Source organism: Zonotrichia albicollis, chromosome 4 (genome assembly GCF_047830755.1).
Source record: "Zonotrichia albicollis isolate bZonAlb1 chromosome 4, bZonAlb1.hap1, whole genome shotgun sequence".
NCBI classification, from domain to species: domain Eukaryota; kingdom Metazoa; phylum Chordata; class Aves; order Passeriformes; family Passerellidae; genus Zonotrichia; species Zonotrichia albicollis.
The window spans coordinates 59,588,729-59,604,572 of NC_133822.1; the positions used below are offsets into that span (position 1 = coordinate 59,588,729).

The following is a 15,844-nucleotide window of genomic DNA, read 5'->3' on the forward strand; positions in this document are numbered from 1 at the left end:
GGAGGAAATGGCCTCAAGATGCACCCAGGGGGTTCACATTGGGCATCAGGAATAATTTCTTCCCTGAAAATGTGGTCCAGCACTGGAACAGGCTACCCAAGGAGGTGGTGGAATTACCATCCCTGGACATGTTCAAGAAATGACTGGAAGTGGCACTAAGTGCTATAGTGTACTTAACAGGGTGGTGATCAGTCAGAGGCTGGACTTGGTCTTGGGGCTCTTTTCCAACCTTAATGATTTAATGATTTAATACATATCATACATACAGATAGCCTCCTAATCCCAACCTGGGAACTTTTCACTAGATCACCGCTTCTTTCAGCATTCAAATCCAAGTCTCAGTGAATCATTGTGAGTTTTACCCTGTAACACATACTGACATACTAATAACAGCTCTGATGATACATCCTATAAACTGCTGGTAGAAGCAAAATTTTTAAAAAACTGAAAGCTCACAAGAATGAATTATGAAAACACACTGAAAACATTTCCAAACTTCTGTTGGTGGGAGAAAAGAAAAAAGAAGTAGCTAAAAATGTCTGAGCCCAGCCCCTCTGCTGTTCCCCGTGCTCTCTATCTGCTCACTAGGAACCATATTCCCACTGTTGGTATTAAACAGCAAACTCTCTCATCCCTCAGTGGAGACTCTTTGAGCACTATTAAATCATCAAAACAGCAACTCAGGAGACCTCATGGGAGTACTTGCTTTCTTCCTTTCTCATATTAGAAATCAGAAGCTATTCTGAAAGCTACTATAAACATATCTATTGCCACTAACTTTGCTTGGCTAAAAAAGATCCAGAAAGTCCTAAAATAACCAAAACCAGTTTTTGGCCTGAACGTATTCATCATGTCAACTCTATTCTGACTCTCAAAGCAGATTTCACCTCAACACATATAAAATCTTCACAGAAGCATTTGGCTAAATTTAGCAGCAATGGATATAATTCAGCAAATTAAATATAAATGTTTTTATTTTAAACAAATGGCTTACATTTATTTGCATTGATTGGCCATTGAAAACACTGAATCTTACACTCCACAGGACAAAAAATGACAAGAAAAGCATAAGAGAGTTTCCATACCCAGAGACAGGATCTCATTATGCTTTTAATGGACCAAGTCAAAGGCTACCGCTTCAGTGGTGACAAAGTAGGATACATATGATTTACACACTTTTTCCAAAAGTCTCCCTTCAGGTTTTCCTATGCAAACTCCTCAAACATGCAATTTATTTGACTTTTCAAATTTTTTTTTAGCTTATACAGATGTGGCTATATCAAGACAATGTGTTAGCATTTGCAGTTTAAACCTCTCTGTGTGTCAAATCTGAATATTTAAACTGCCCACTGTGTAAATAAGAAAATGTAGCTTCTAATCAATATCTTTAATTTGCAAGGCCCTTCAGGGTTTGTTTCATTTTAACATCTCACATATCCCTGAATGCCACACAATTTTTTCAGTTCTCTACAACTGCCTCCTTCAAATGGATTTACATCCAGGCATAAATTTATTTTCCATAGAAGGAAAATTGGGAAAAGAAGTTGCAGCTTTTCCACTAACACTGCCTTGTTCACTTCTTGAAATTTCAGCTGTGCAGCTCCCTCTCCCCTCCATCCATGCTGCATGGCCAGGGAATAGCTGCAGCCACTGTTTTTACACCTCATTTCTAATGTAAACAAATATTGAGAGCCCATCTGACCTTTTGTATCCCAGCATACTGCCTGTCTGTGAAATGATAGTAACAGAAATTCCCCAGGTATGTCATAGAGATATGAAGGTTAAATAAAATATTCTTTTCACAGCTCCTCTGAAATAATTTTTTCAATACTGATCTTGAAACGAAAATAACGTATTTGAAGTACACATCTGTAAAAATCCCAATAAAACTACACGAGACTTTAATAGGACTCCTGGTGATTTATGTCTTTGAAAATGTGAAGTGTTTTTGGTATTATAATCATTATATTATATTTTTAGATTAAACTACAAATATTTCTAAAAGGGAAAAGAGAGAGAAAACAGGAAAAGGATACTCTGAGAGCTGAACTCATCTTGACAAGCAAAATAGAATGGATGAGGCCCAACTGACCATTGCCTATGGTCTTGTTGCAAAGACAGGCACTTTTCTCAAATGCTAAGTAAAACTGTGAAAGCTGTTGCCAAAAGATACATAACTGACATGCCTGCCCTGGTCAAGAAAGAAGGTTTGTATCTGTTTATAAAATGCTACAATAATCAAAGTAATACTCAAAGCTTAAACAGGAACATCCTTATAAAACAAATACGGAATTAAATGAACCCCACATTTTTCGATAAAATTACACATTAGTTAGAGTCTAAATGTAATTTTTTTTTCAAGGACAGATATGAAAACTTTTTTGCCAAGATCATTGCTCTCCAAAAATCTGTTTGTGAACTGAGATGTTTCGCCTTATGCTGCACTTCACACCTCAGAGGAATTGCAGTGAACATGCAAGACAATCCTTCTTCAAACCAGCCTGTAAAAGTCCTTTTCCAACAATGTATATGAAAACAGGAATAAAACTACTGAGCCTACCACAGCCTTGCTTGCTTTTTTGGATATCCACCTATATATCTGCATCCCTTGTTCATCCCTGAACCTGTACTTTTGATTACAAGCTTTTTGGGAGACTGTTCAACAGCTGTGTACTCTGTACCACAACACATTCTGAGACACTCTTCTAATACAAAGAATTCATAATAAGAAACAATGTCACCATTTCACTCGCTAAAAACATAGCAGCAAAAGATGTCATGGTCAGAAAATTGAGATATATTTCTTCAACAGCTGATGTCACCTTCAAGCAGAAGTTTAGCACATAAAGAACTACGCCTGGGCCAAGGCATAGAAACACTCACATACATATGTATTTCGTGACACATGATAGAATTCCTTGTCTGCTTACCAACACAGAAATTAAAAAAAATAAATATCTGTCCAAAGGTTCTTAGAGAATATCATGTAAGATTGGAGAAGATTTGCAGCTGGTTAATGGTCCTTTTTCTCTACTCTTACTTTTGTACTTCACAGTGTTCTCTCCAGCCATGGAGAAAAAGTAGAAAGCTGAGCCTGGTGTCCCTGAACATGGATACTGGAAAAATCCCCCCTTATTGAACATGGTATATACCTCCTCTTATTCTGGGCATTAGCCAGGGATTATAACTCAATGCTGCTCTGACTTTACTCTCTCCTCACTTGATAAGTCATATACAAATATTTTCCAAAATAACTACCAAAGTTATTGAAGACAGCATGATTTAAGGGGCTTTTAATAACCAACATCCTTAGTCATATGCACACTTGAGCTTTTATTGCTTTTAAATAGGCTTTCCATAAAAAATATTATTCTTTCAGGAGCAATTGCATCACGGTTTTATTTCAAATCCTCAGAGATTACAAAGGTGAACTCTTGGTTTTTCCATGGTGCCTTCTCAATGTTTATCAATTAATACAAAAACAGATTTCAAAAAGTATATGGACATGAACAAGAAAGTGCTATTTGCTTTTTATAAATGGGGCCGATACTGCAAGCCCACTCTCCAGCGGCAGACTGTGATTTGATAGATTTTTCAAGAAGAACCATCCCTAGCTTTTAGCAAAGCTGAAACTGAGCAATAAAGCTATGGAATTGCAGCTCCAGCTGGTTGGCTTGAGTGAGATGCAGCAGGAGGGGTTGGGAAATGGGCAGAGCTTTTCCAAAGCAGGTCCCAGTTTGTGCACATGCACCTGATCCAAGCCTCTGGTGAGGGGAGAAGTAGGAAATAGTTGGTACAATCCACTATGGTAACTAAGGAACTAGTTTGGGAGCCTGTGTTGCTGGCTCCTACCTTGCTTTTCAGCAGCACCAAATCCAAATTTCTGTGCCTAACCCAAGCAGGTACCAGAAACCTGATGAATGCCTTTGGGCTGCACTCACGTCCCTGTATCAACAGGCCAAAAAATAACAGAAGCACCCTGAAGAGTAGGGCAGAACCTCGACTCTAATTGTTTTTTTATTCTTCTCACTCATGGAGCAAAGAGTAATGGAGGAAGGCAGGAGGGGTGAGGGGAAGCAGGGTAGAAATGCAGCTCATAAGTATGTCTTGAGTCATCACACTGATTCTTTGCTTGCCTTTGAACCTATCGTAAACTCAGATTTGCAGGCTTTTTAGACCTAGTCCAAAACATTTACATGAGTATCACTAAGCTCACTAATATGGAGAAAAAAGCCCATCAATTCGAGTTACACATAGATGCAAAGCTTTTCTGCAGAAGTTTCCGACAAGAACAATGCAGTATGAACCTGAGCATTGTAACAGGTGATATCCTACCCAAATTTGGAATACTTGTTTTTATATAATTTTCTTGTGAGCTTTTTAAAGCTTAAAGCTCTCCTTAACTTAATGTAGCGGTAAAAATTAAAGGAAGTTAAAATTAGCAACTTCCTCTCTAATTTAACAGGTCTGGATGATTAGTTAATATCACTTCTCTCCGAGACTGTCTGATAACTGTGGTTATTGAATGCACCAAGAATGAACTCCTGGCAGCTCATAAGATCACTCTGCATATCAATATTATTAGGTACTTTTAGCAGTCCTTATAATAGTTTTGTGACTTTATACAGATCACTCTTAGGTTTAAAACATGTTCTCAAATAAAATAGAGGAAATAATTTGTATGGAGTGAAGCTAAAACCCAAAGAAGGCGTGAAAATACTTGTAATGTCAGATGCAGTATTTTATTGCAGCAAAAATTAGTTCGTTTAAGCAGCACGAGTCAAGTAAATCCCGCTGGAGTGTGACGGGCCATTGGGGCCGGGCACGGGAACCTCGGTGGGCAGTGGCGACCCACCCCTCCTTCCCCTTTCTGTCCCCTTTCCCCACAGCTGCAGAGGGGCACAGACACGGCCCAGCTTGGCCCAGAGCGCAATCCCCTCCGCTTTTTGTTTCTGCTGCCGGTGGTTGCGATGCCACAGGCGCTGACAAAGGCCAGCCGGGCGGGACCCGCGGTGACAGCCGGGCACCGCAGAAGAACGGGGACACCCAGCGCGGCCGGGGCGGCCTGCCGGGCCGGCTCAGCGCCCTCCGAGCGGCTGCCGAGCAGAGGGCAGGGGCTGCCGGCAGGCGCCCACCCCAGCCCGGCCCGCGGGTCCTTGAGGCTCGGTAGGGCCCGGTAGGACTCCCGCCGCCGGCGCGGCCCGCGGGGCGTGTCCCGGGCAGCCCCGCTCCGCTCCGCCCCGGCCCGGCGGGGCAGCGGCGGCGGACGGGGCAGGGCCGGGCCGGAGCCGCGCAGCGGCGGCAGCGCCATGGGGCTGGAGACGGAGAAAGTGGACACCCGCATCTTCATGGACGACGACGACAACTTCCCGCGGAGCGGCGGCCCCGCGCTGTCGGACGCGGAGAAGTGCGCGGAGGACGAGCTGGACCGCGACCCCCACGGGCTGAACTCCCACCTGCAGGTGTGGGCCGGGCCGGGCCGGGCCGGGCCGGGGCGGGCGAAGCCGGGGCCGGGGCCGGTGCTCGGGTGCCGGCGAGGGGGGTCCCCCGCGGGCTCCCCGCGCCCCAGCTCCCCGTGACGGTAAAGCCTCCTCTTGTTCCAGCTTGGCTTCGAGGATGTGATCGCGGAGCCCGAGCTCACCCACTCCTTCGACAAGGTGTGGATCTGCAGCCACGCTCTGTTTGAGCTCAGCAAGTACGTGATCTACAAGGTCCTGACTCTGGTCCTCGCCATTCCGATGGCCCTGGTTGTGGGGATCGTCTTCGCCACGCTCAGCTGCCTCCACATCTGGTAAGGGCGTGCTGTGTCCGGGCTCTGCCGGCAGCTCCGCAGAGCTCCTTTCCTCTAGCATTCACTATTGCCCAACCACCGGGCGCAGACTTTACACAGCTAGCCAGATCTGCTAATATTAACTGCTTTATTTCTAAAGGGACAGTAAAGGAAACAGTGCTTTCTCTGTGATTCAGTTCCCTGCCTTGGTTTTACCAGCGGTCTGTCATGACTATATAAGCTCCTTGGGGCAGAGAGCCTGTGTTCCTGCTTGGACAGCACCTACAGCAATGGATTCCAACCTTGGCTGACTTCTGGAGTGATAATAGTGTCTGAATTTGGTTTTTAAACTGAAGTGCAGAATTTGTTCAAAAGTGTATTTTAAATGAATTATCTAGGCAGAAGTATTACTAACACTTGAAGTTATTACTAACTTTTTAGTACTGTTACCTCTTTTATTTTTTTCCTCACAGACTGAAGAAAGCTTTTGAGGGCCCAGCTGGCTCTGTGTTACTGACATAGAATGTAGTGCCAGTGCCTTGCATCTGGTGCATAGCTATCTCTAGATGCAGTGCTCCAAAGCCCTTCCACCTAAGCAAAAAACTCTGCTGAGCTCAGGAAAGCTGCTTCTGGCCATGGCACAAGTTCACAGGCAAATACGCTGGCCATCCAAGTCACAGAAAACCTGTATACTTTAAGCATAATGTGATCACAAAATATCAGGAAGTATTTCTGAGACCAGAAAGGGAGATGATGGTGGAGAAGGAGAAAAGGTGTGGAGTATGGTGAGGTTGAGGAAAGAACTGACAATCCAAAAGGCTGTAGAGGAAGGAATGAATGCAGATTATTGGCAATATTTCTGCAAACCAAGATTTTCCATATACATGAGTTTTGGGCAAAGTCTAATTTGATTTGGGTAACACTGGAATCCTTTTCCTTTTATCAGGGAAAACAGAATACAGAAACTGGAAGTAAACTCAAAGCCCTAGGAATACATTGATTATCTGAACTTATGGTGGCAATCTTGTGGGTGCAGATTTCAGTTTTTGAAAGTACAGTGGAAGCTTGTGTTGGTAACATTGTCAAGCCACTTTGAAAACTGATTAACTTGAATTGTGGAACATAGTGTTTGCACAATATCCAAAGGAGTTGCAGTGCAGTTTAGGGATGCCCACTTGCTATATCTCTTGTTCCCAAATTGTTACAAACAAACAGTTCATAGGCATAGTGTTGCCCAGATTTTTAGATTTGTCAGCTGTCACTCCACCATAGTGTGCAGTGTGACTGCAAAAGGGTATAGTGAGTATATACAGGTTTCCAGTAGTGAAATATCTGTGGAAAAATTCATCAATGCCAAATTAAAACTGTAGTGCTTTTTTGTGCTTCAGAAGGATCTTGTATCTGGATTTCACAGACAGGGTTTTACAGGGTTTCACTGATCCAGGACTCAGAGGTCAGTTACTATTTATGCACGTAGTCCCTAGTGACCATCTCAGGAACTGGGGGTTCTCAGTACATGTGAAATGGGACTTTCCGAATGTAGCACTTCGCTTGAAACGTCTCTCTCGACTTTCTGTGAGCACACTTGCTTTCAGTTTCGTGCCCAGGTTCATTGTCAACATAGAATTGATCTTTAGTTTTGATCTTCCTTGTACCTGGGATGGATGTGAAAGAATCACATAACTCAGTAGTGCTGTCTGCATCCCCTTGGACTCCATCCGGTGCTACCATCCAAAGGCAATACTGCCTCATGTTCCCACAAACTCAAACTGGATTTGTTCCAACACACTGAGACTAAGTTGGCATCTCTAAGTTGGCACCTCTAAGTTGGCACCTCTTCATGTTCCAGATACCATGCGAGTGAGGAGTTCAACGTTGCTGCATTTGAGAGGGTGGTGCAAAAGCAGTACACGTTTAAAGGCCCTAAATACAGAGTACAGGGTAGTTCCCTTGTAGGCCCATTGGGTCTGAAAAAAAAAAATAACTCCTTGTTTTGTACATGAAAGAAAGGGAATTCCATGATAACTTCAGCTGTTTAAATGTCATGGGAAGACCCTGGGGCAAACCCGCCCAGAAGTCTGTCACTAAGAGTCTCTCTGCTTCACTTTTATCATCCAAACCAGTGAGGTGATGATGTTGAAATGTTGTAAGGGAGCCTTTTCTAGGGATAAATTCAAAAGTGTTTCAACAACTTCTGGAGGTGCTCAAGCAGAAAGCTCTGTTGATGTCACACATGTTGTTGCAGTTTTATCAGCGTGTTAAAATCCACGTCTAACTCAGCATTTCTTACGCTCAGGGGCGCCTTGTGAATTGCCCCATCGCACCTGATAGTAAACGTTGTCTTTCACCTGTAAAAAGAAAGCTAAGTAAGAAACATATAGTAATACACCTCATTTTCATTTTTAACCATAAAGATGGAACATATTATGTTCCCAAACTGGCTGCTTGAGCCAGAATCTGGTTTCATGCTACCTGGTAAAAGATGCTGATGGGCTGAACCTGGGCCAGCTAGCAGGCTGGTGATCCACATACAAGCCAGTTCAAGGAAGTCAACTTCACATTTTTCCGTTACTGATGACTGTCATTCTCAGAGTATACAGGCCACACTGAGTTGTGACACCTTTCTGTGAAATTAGCAAGTTTTAAAATATGCCCTCAGATTGTAGTTGTTAAGGTTGTTGATTTTTGAACATGAACAGAACACTTCAGGTTTTACAGGCAGCTCATGCAAAATTTTTATATTTCTTATGGAGCAGTGATTGATTCTTGTTCCAAGCCACATGTTTGCAACCTCTTGGAAATTAATACTTGAATTTCATGTATGCTGTTTTGTAATTTTATCAGAATAGTGTTCTGGTGCATTGCATATTTATACTAAGAATCAGTGACCCATAATTTGAGTCTTGGATCTGAGATGGGCTCACTCAGCTCTATACATCATAGGCTAAAGCAGTAGGTATTCACAGCACTTCTCCACTTGAGCTGCCATTCACAGTGCTAAGACAGAACCATGGATTTACATGAAAAGCAGATATGGACATGCATTATTTCTTACCTTTTTGTATTCCACAACTTCATTTACAAAGCTGCTGCTACCACATTCAATCCTAAAACCATGTCCCTACTGACTCCTTGAAATCTAAATAAATTACAGCTAGGAAGGCCTACCTTATAATCTGGTGGTGCTGTCTTGATGCCTCTCTTTGATGTCCAGTACATATCCCTTGGTTTAGGAAAAAAAAGTATGTGGATGTTGCCTTGCTTCTTTTGTAGTAGTTTTATCATTTCCAGTCTATCCAGGTCCTGGAATACATAATATTTGATTTTAATGCACTTCAAATACTGTGTATGAGATGTGAAAGGCTATGGTGGTTATCCATTGCCTCACTTGTCCCAGTGGTTAATGGCATGCAACAAGCTGTAGAACTGCTAGGTAATTTTTAGCCTTTTCACAATGCTTGCTTGTATTGTAGAGCTATACAAGACTTTTCATTCAAAATCATGATATAGTACATGGAGTTAGATAATTTAAGCACAGAAACCTAGAGCATTTGAAAAATAGTATTAAGACATTTCTGAGATTCCATTTTGAAAAACCTTACAGGAGAAGTCATGATTCTTCACTTTGAAGCCAGAATCTCAATTAATGGTGCATGACTGCTCCAACATTGTTGCCCATGTCTATAAAAGTTGATTCTCATTATTAGTGGGAATTAAACTGTGCTCTGCCATTTCCAAGAGGTGTTTAGTTCTTGACAGTGCTCGTTCAGGGCTTAGCAAGAAGCAAAAGTAACGTGAGCAAAAGTGAGAAACATTGAGGGAAATAATTTTGTGGGTGTCATGCCTTGAACAGAATAAAGAGAAAATAGGATAGAAGGGGAAAAATGGGGTAATTGGCACTTTTCAGTTCAACAGTTCCCGTAAGACACAATTCATGCCACTTGGTCAAAGGAGGTGTATTTTATAATATATATACATAGCAAGATTCAGTGAGAGGTCATGTAGGTAGCTGTCTTCAGCTTAGATGACAAATTCAACAGACCTTTTGTTTTCTTCCCAATGTGGTTCTACATGCTAACACTAGCAGTACCAGTATGGCATCAGGGTACCTACCATGTCTGTGAACAAATCTGTGGACCAGGCTAAATCCACAGCAAAGGATGGGTACGTTATATTTGTCAGGTCACAAAAACAAATACATGGCTTCTAATGGCATTTGATTATTAATTTTTAAGTGTGGCTGGTCACTCCATGGAAAGCACATTGCACCCTCTGATAATCTGGCAGTATCGCACTGTCAGATAAGATACCCTGTGCAGAACAGGATGCAGACTTGTACACATGTAAATACACACATAATTTAAAACTTAGAAAAATACCTTTTATGACTCTCCTTGGTGTAAAGGATTTTCTTCTCTGAGGAAAGACGTTTGAGTAATTGTTCTATAAGTAGATGGACTTTTATTTTAAAATTGAAAGTTATTTACATTAATTAGCTTTGGTTGCTATTATGTCTCATGTATCCTCCTATGGATTTAGCTTACATTGGGATTTGCATGCATTTACCATAAATTAAAAACTGTAATAATAAGTGCTTAAAGATTGTAAAACATTACCAAAACATTTTAATGTTTATTTTCCATAAGATTACCAAAATAGTTTGACTTCCAGTAATCAAAATAGGTTGAGTTCCAGTACCGTGTGAATTACCTCTACAGTAATTTCAAGTACTATGATCACTGCTTCTCCGGCCTTCTATATCTTTCTGTGAATCTTCTGCATACTGTGGTATTTGTTTTATTTGTATTTTGTGTGATCCTGTCAACAGAGGGTCCAAAAGAAATGTTGTCTTTTCTGCTTCTCTCCAGTTCAGTTAGGTTTTAAAAAAATTGGGCCAAATTAATTATAGATGGTATCAAAGGAAAAATTACATTGTCCTTATAAACTATCTGAAATGGAAAAGCGGTGAAGTCAGCACAAACAAAATAGCCATTTCTGGTGTGTTCCCTGTATTGCTTGGAAAAATAGCAATTTTTTTTTTCTGTTTGCATTATTGATGTTTATCAGCAGTATTCTAACAGGTTAAGGCCTAGTTTTTTATTCTATAAATGATGTATTCTCTATGCAGTGATATTATAGGTGGTTATAAACACATAGCTTACAGGGTTGAGTTTAAAACTAGAGGCACAACTTTCCAGTAATGCTCACAGTCCTATATGGGCTGTTTCAGCAGAGACAAAAGAGAAGGTTTTAGAAAAACTATTCTTGTTTAAATCCATCTGGGCTAGCTTTGAGTAGAGCACTGATGTTCTAGTATATGGCTTGCATTGTATGACAAAAGCTATTAGATAAACACTGAAAGTAATTAATTTTGATTCTGTACATTTCTAACCTTCAAAAATTTTTAAACGTGGTAGGTATTTTCTACTTTGTTAATCTGAGGAGTATGCATTGTAAATACACAGCAACTTTTTTTCAGACTTAGGATGAAATATTAAATTAGGTATTTTCTGTCATTCCAGTCAGAGTGAAAATTCTGCAGTGGAATTATGCAAATGCCAGACTGGGAACTTAAATTTTGAATGCAACAGTGAAGTAGGACAGAGTTTTTTATCATTGTCAAAATAATCTATATGTTCTTCTGCCTAATTTAGGAAGTAAACATGTTCAGTATGGCAGAGATTTTTTTTAAAACCTTGCGCTAGTAGAACTTCAGTATTATTTATGTATACATTTAGTTTGTCTGCACCCAAGTAAGAGCAGGTTAGTGAAATGACCAGAGGTTTAGGCCAGTAAATGACTAAGGAAGGAGAGTAACTTCAAATATTGTGGTCAGTTGTCATGTATCCACTGGCCCTCGTGAGCTGCCCATGTGCACTTCTGGCTCTCCTCCACTGTTAGCATGCTTGGCTCAAGCCGCCAGTAATGACATTGCTTCGGAATTGGCACACAGGGAGAGCAATCCCCAGATGCTTACCAAAGCTCAGGAGATGAAAGCACAATATTCTCTAGTATGCACCCTGAGTGAATAAAAAGATCTTATCCCCTGACAAGGAGTTCTGACCATATTCTAATGTTAATTTCTCACTCACAAATCAAGAATTTTACAGGATCATCCCATTTTTCTGAGATGTGGCATGTACCTGTATTGTAATAATCTGATGTTACTGGATATTGCCTCCCTGTTTCTGTTTTACTGTAGCATCTTGGAATAGGGATGGGTAGGAATGAGACACCAACGGTGTGAAGTGCATGTATGCCTGTGCACTTGTGTGTGCCTGCAGGACAGACAAAGAAACACCAGAAGATGCAGCAGAGCAAGAAGAGATTGTAAAGGCTGTTTCCAGTAAATCAAACTGGGGAACATAGTGTTTCTGTCAACCCCTACAGACCCACATTCAGATACGACCACAGCACAAGTGAGTCCTTAGGGGATGAATGCTCTTCAGCCATGGTGGGTGGCAGCAGGGCTATGGCAGATCATGCACACCTGCCCTGCCAGGAGCAGGGAGAGACAGCAAAAGTTCAGCATTCTAAATGGCATGTAAACAAATTGCCAGTTAATAAACAGAGAGAATGACTGCAAGAGTCAACTTGCTTAAATATGTATATGTATATGTATATGTATATGTATATGTATATGTATATTCTGAAGTTATAAAAGGTAAGGAACCACTTCTCGTCCCTAAGATGTCGCACCTGTGTGTCGTTGTCCTGATTTCCCTGTGCTGTAGCAGCACCAATCTTCCAATTTTTCGTTTTCTCTTTTGCAGGGTTGTGGTGCCTTTTGTGAAAACCTGTCTCATGGTCCTGCCTTCAGTGCAAACTGTATGGAAGAGCCTGACAGATGTTTTTGTTGTACCATTCTTTCAGAGCCTAGGCCGGTGCTTTGCCATGGTTAATATACGCCTGGACCAAGAGTAAACTTCGGAGATGTGACACTGCTGTAGTTGTAGCTGGTGTTATACTTCTTTGCTAACCTAACATACAAGCACTTGCCATTCATTCCAAACTTAAATTACAATGGCTGGTTTAAGTGGGAACATGCTGTTTTTATTAAAACTCATTTATTATCAGGGAGATCCATTTAAGAATTAGTAGGCAGTTTTCATAGCTCACTATTTCAACAACAGAGTGACCATGGAGTATATTGGCAACACTTTATTTTAATGGTAGGTTGATTGGTAGATTATGGGAGAATTCTCATGGAGGACTAAATGCCACCAGAGTGATAATGATTGGTGTTATTGCTATAAATAAATAAAGGAATAGGCTGTGATACCTTAGACAAAACTGATCTCTAGGGTTTCACACTGACTTTACTGCAGTTCCACCAGGGATCATTTTTGGCTCCACTATGCAGAATGATAAACCCAGTCCTCTGTTATCAGCAGTTAAAGTGAACGTGACTCATTGCATAAACATACAGGCAAAGGAACTGTTGTGTAATTCTCCTGTATTGGGGGAGGAGAGGGGAAGCTCCCTAGAAGTTTATCCCTTAAAATAAGGTGTTAGTTAATGATCTGTAACATTAGCTAATCTGTATATTTTATTTAATGAGAGATTAACTTTGCTGTATATTTTGTACCTTTGTAAATGACAGTTGATCAGGTTTCTATGAAGCATAGTTTCTCTAGTATTTGAATTCTAACCAACTTATTAAGCAGCAAGAGTGAGACACTGCAAAAATTATTTTAGACAACTAATATTTCCTTTTCTAAATTAAATAGATTTTGAGTGTTGCTGTGCAATTTTAATATATTAATTATATATGATTGTGTGTAAAAGCAAAGATTATAAGTGTTTATATACACGATTATGCAAAAGACTTGGAAATATCTGTTTATGAGAAATGGTTTTTATTAAAAATTGGGTGTAATAAATGCTACCCTGCCTATTTCTGTATATTATTGGTGTGAACATTGTGATATTTAAAGTAATAGACACTATGCTAGCACTTTAACCAGGTTGCAAGTTCTTATAGAAGGCAAGTGACTGTACTTGGTATCCTTGTCTAATTCTCCTAACCTATTGACTTGACTCTCTCTGTTGCTATTTTACTATTACAAAACTTAACCCCTGAAAAAGACACTTCTTTCTTCTGCACCTAATATGACTTTTTAAACCAGAATAACAGAAAATGTGCAGAGGTACATTAAAATTACATTAGCCTTCTGCTGGGCTTATGCTGCTGTTTTATTTAAATACAGATGGTAAGTTGCAATTGTAAAATGTTTGTATGATTTAGAATGTTATTTTCTAAAATGTCTCAAATTTCTTATCAAACAAGAGGTATCTAATAAAATAATAAAATGTCAGCTGTTTCCCATTTTCAACTTCATTTCTTTTCAGATTTTTCAGCTTCTAAACAAACTCTTAAAATGCCAAACACCATAGAATACTATGCAGTTCTTCCAAATATCTGAGAGGTAAAGAAATTAATATCAATACACTTCCCCTATTCTCAACTGCATTTAGTGTATTTATAGTAGAAAATGACATATCTCTGTGTGCAGTTAGCCCATACAGAATGATTGCTGTCTCTGAAGAAGGTCTCTCTGCAGAATTTCAGCAACATTCAAAATAATGCTTAATTCTTTTAACAAGCTCACGTTTTCTTTACAGATGAGCTGCAGAATTTTCCTTTCTTGTCTGTTGGCCTATTAAAGATACCTGGATATTCTTCGTGCATTAGGAATATCTTTCTTTATTTAAAGTATTTTTAGCATTTGTGCCATTTAGCGAGGGATTCATATGGCTTTAAAAAACTGGATCTTAATGATTTGTGCCCATGCAAACTGCTCTTGTTCTTTTTTATTCTGCAAGAAGTTAGCTTGTTTTTCAGATGTGTTCTTCAAAATACCTTTCTTGTGTTAAAAATGGAAATAACTCTTTTGAAAATAAAAATTGGCCAGGCTAGGCTTGAACTCTTTTGAGAGTTATTTTCTTTTACAGCGTCCAAGGGCTTTTACAAAGATATTTTCCACTGAAAAATATCCCCTTGATGAATTCATTTAAAAGAGAAAAAGAAAATAAATCAATCAGTACTAGTTCTTGTGTCTAAAAGGAGTCCTAAAAAAGCCTAAGCTTTGAAGGAACCCAAGTCTGCAGTTCAAGTTTTGAGAATGAGACCATTCCCCAGAGAAAGATGTATCATTTTATGGTATGCATTCCTGGATATATTCATTCTTAAGTAGCTTACTGAAGTCAACTGGCTCTGGCTACCACAATTAAGTAGAATGGTTTGGTTTGTTCTTATTTTCTTTTCACCATTTCTCTATCTGTTGCAAGACTCAAACAAGCTTGTAATTAAAGCTCTTAGTTTCTTAAATATTTATAGCAATATCTTTCTCTGTAACAGGTGTGCCCTTACTATAAGAAACTAAAAAGTGCACTCTCAGATCAGACTTGGTAAAATATTAGGTGCTTGGAAAATACTCTTACTTTGTCCATAAAAGGAGTGGAAGGAAGTAGAAATATTTACAGACTCTCCAATACTCAGGTGTGAATCTGCCCCAGGCAACTGTGGCTGGCAAGTGTTCTCAGGGTGTTATGGTTCTGACATAGATCCTGAAGGTCTGGCACAGCATATACTGTGAATACCTCCCAGCACTGTTGGACAGTGGACTGAATGGGAGCTGGCTCTGAACTCTGCTCCTCGATGTAGGAGCAGGTTTGTCTCCAATTTCTTTGAAATGTGGACAAAACGTCCCAGCCGATCCCTTAAAAACAACTTACAAATGAGAATTTAGGCAAAGGAGTCCAGAAACTGAGTCTCATTGTCTGCAACAAATGTAAGAAAACTTATGCCCAATTCAGATTACTTTGATGCATCTTTGTGTCTGTGAAATAGGGAAAATTTTATTGCTCATAACAAGAGTAGATTTTCCATCATGGTAGAGCTATTGCAAATAATAAGTGTGAGGTTTTACGATTCCAGCCTGTCTCTTGTTACTACAGACCTTAGGTCTTAAACCATGAGCTGGAAACTCAGTTCTGATTTGCAAAATCTTTCAGCATCTTGTTTTTCCTGAAGATCACAACTAACATGCAGAACTCACCCTGGATTTGTGT

At 40.1% G+C, this 15,844-nt stretch overlaps 1 protein-coding gene across 1 annotated transcript; it reads left to right on the plus strand.

Annotated features, from left to right (window-relative positions):
- The first annotated feature begins 4,976 nt into the window (after positions 1–4,976).
- On the plus strand, positions 4,977–14,702 carry CAV2 (caveolin 2). The gene is made up of 3 exons (XM_005481971.4): positions 4,977–5,462; positions 5,604–5,791; positions 12,544–14,702. Exons 1-3 carry the CDS (start codon positions 5,310–5,312, stop codon positions 12,692–12,694), a joined length of 492 nt encoding a protein of 163 aa, XP_005482028.1. The 5' UTR covers positions 4,977–5,309; the 3' UTR covers positions 12,695–14,702.
- Positions 14,703–15,844: the final 1,142 nt, after the last annotated feature.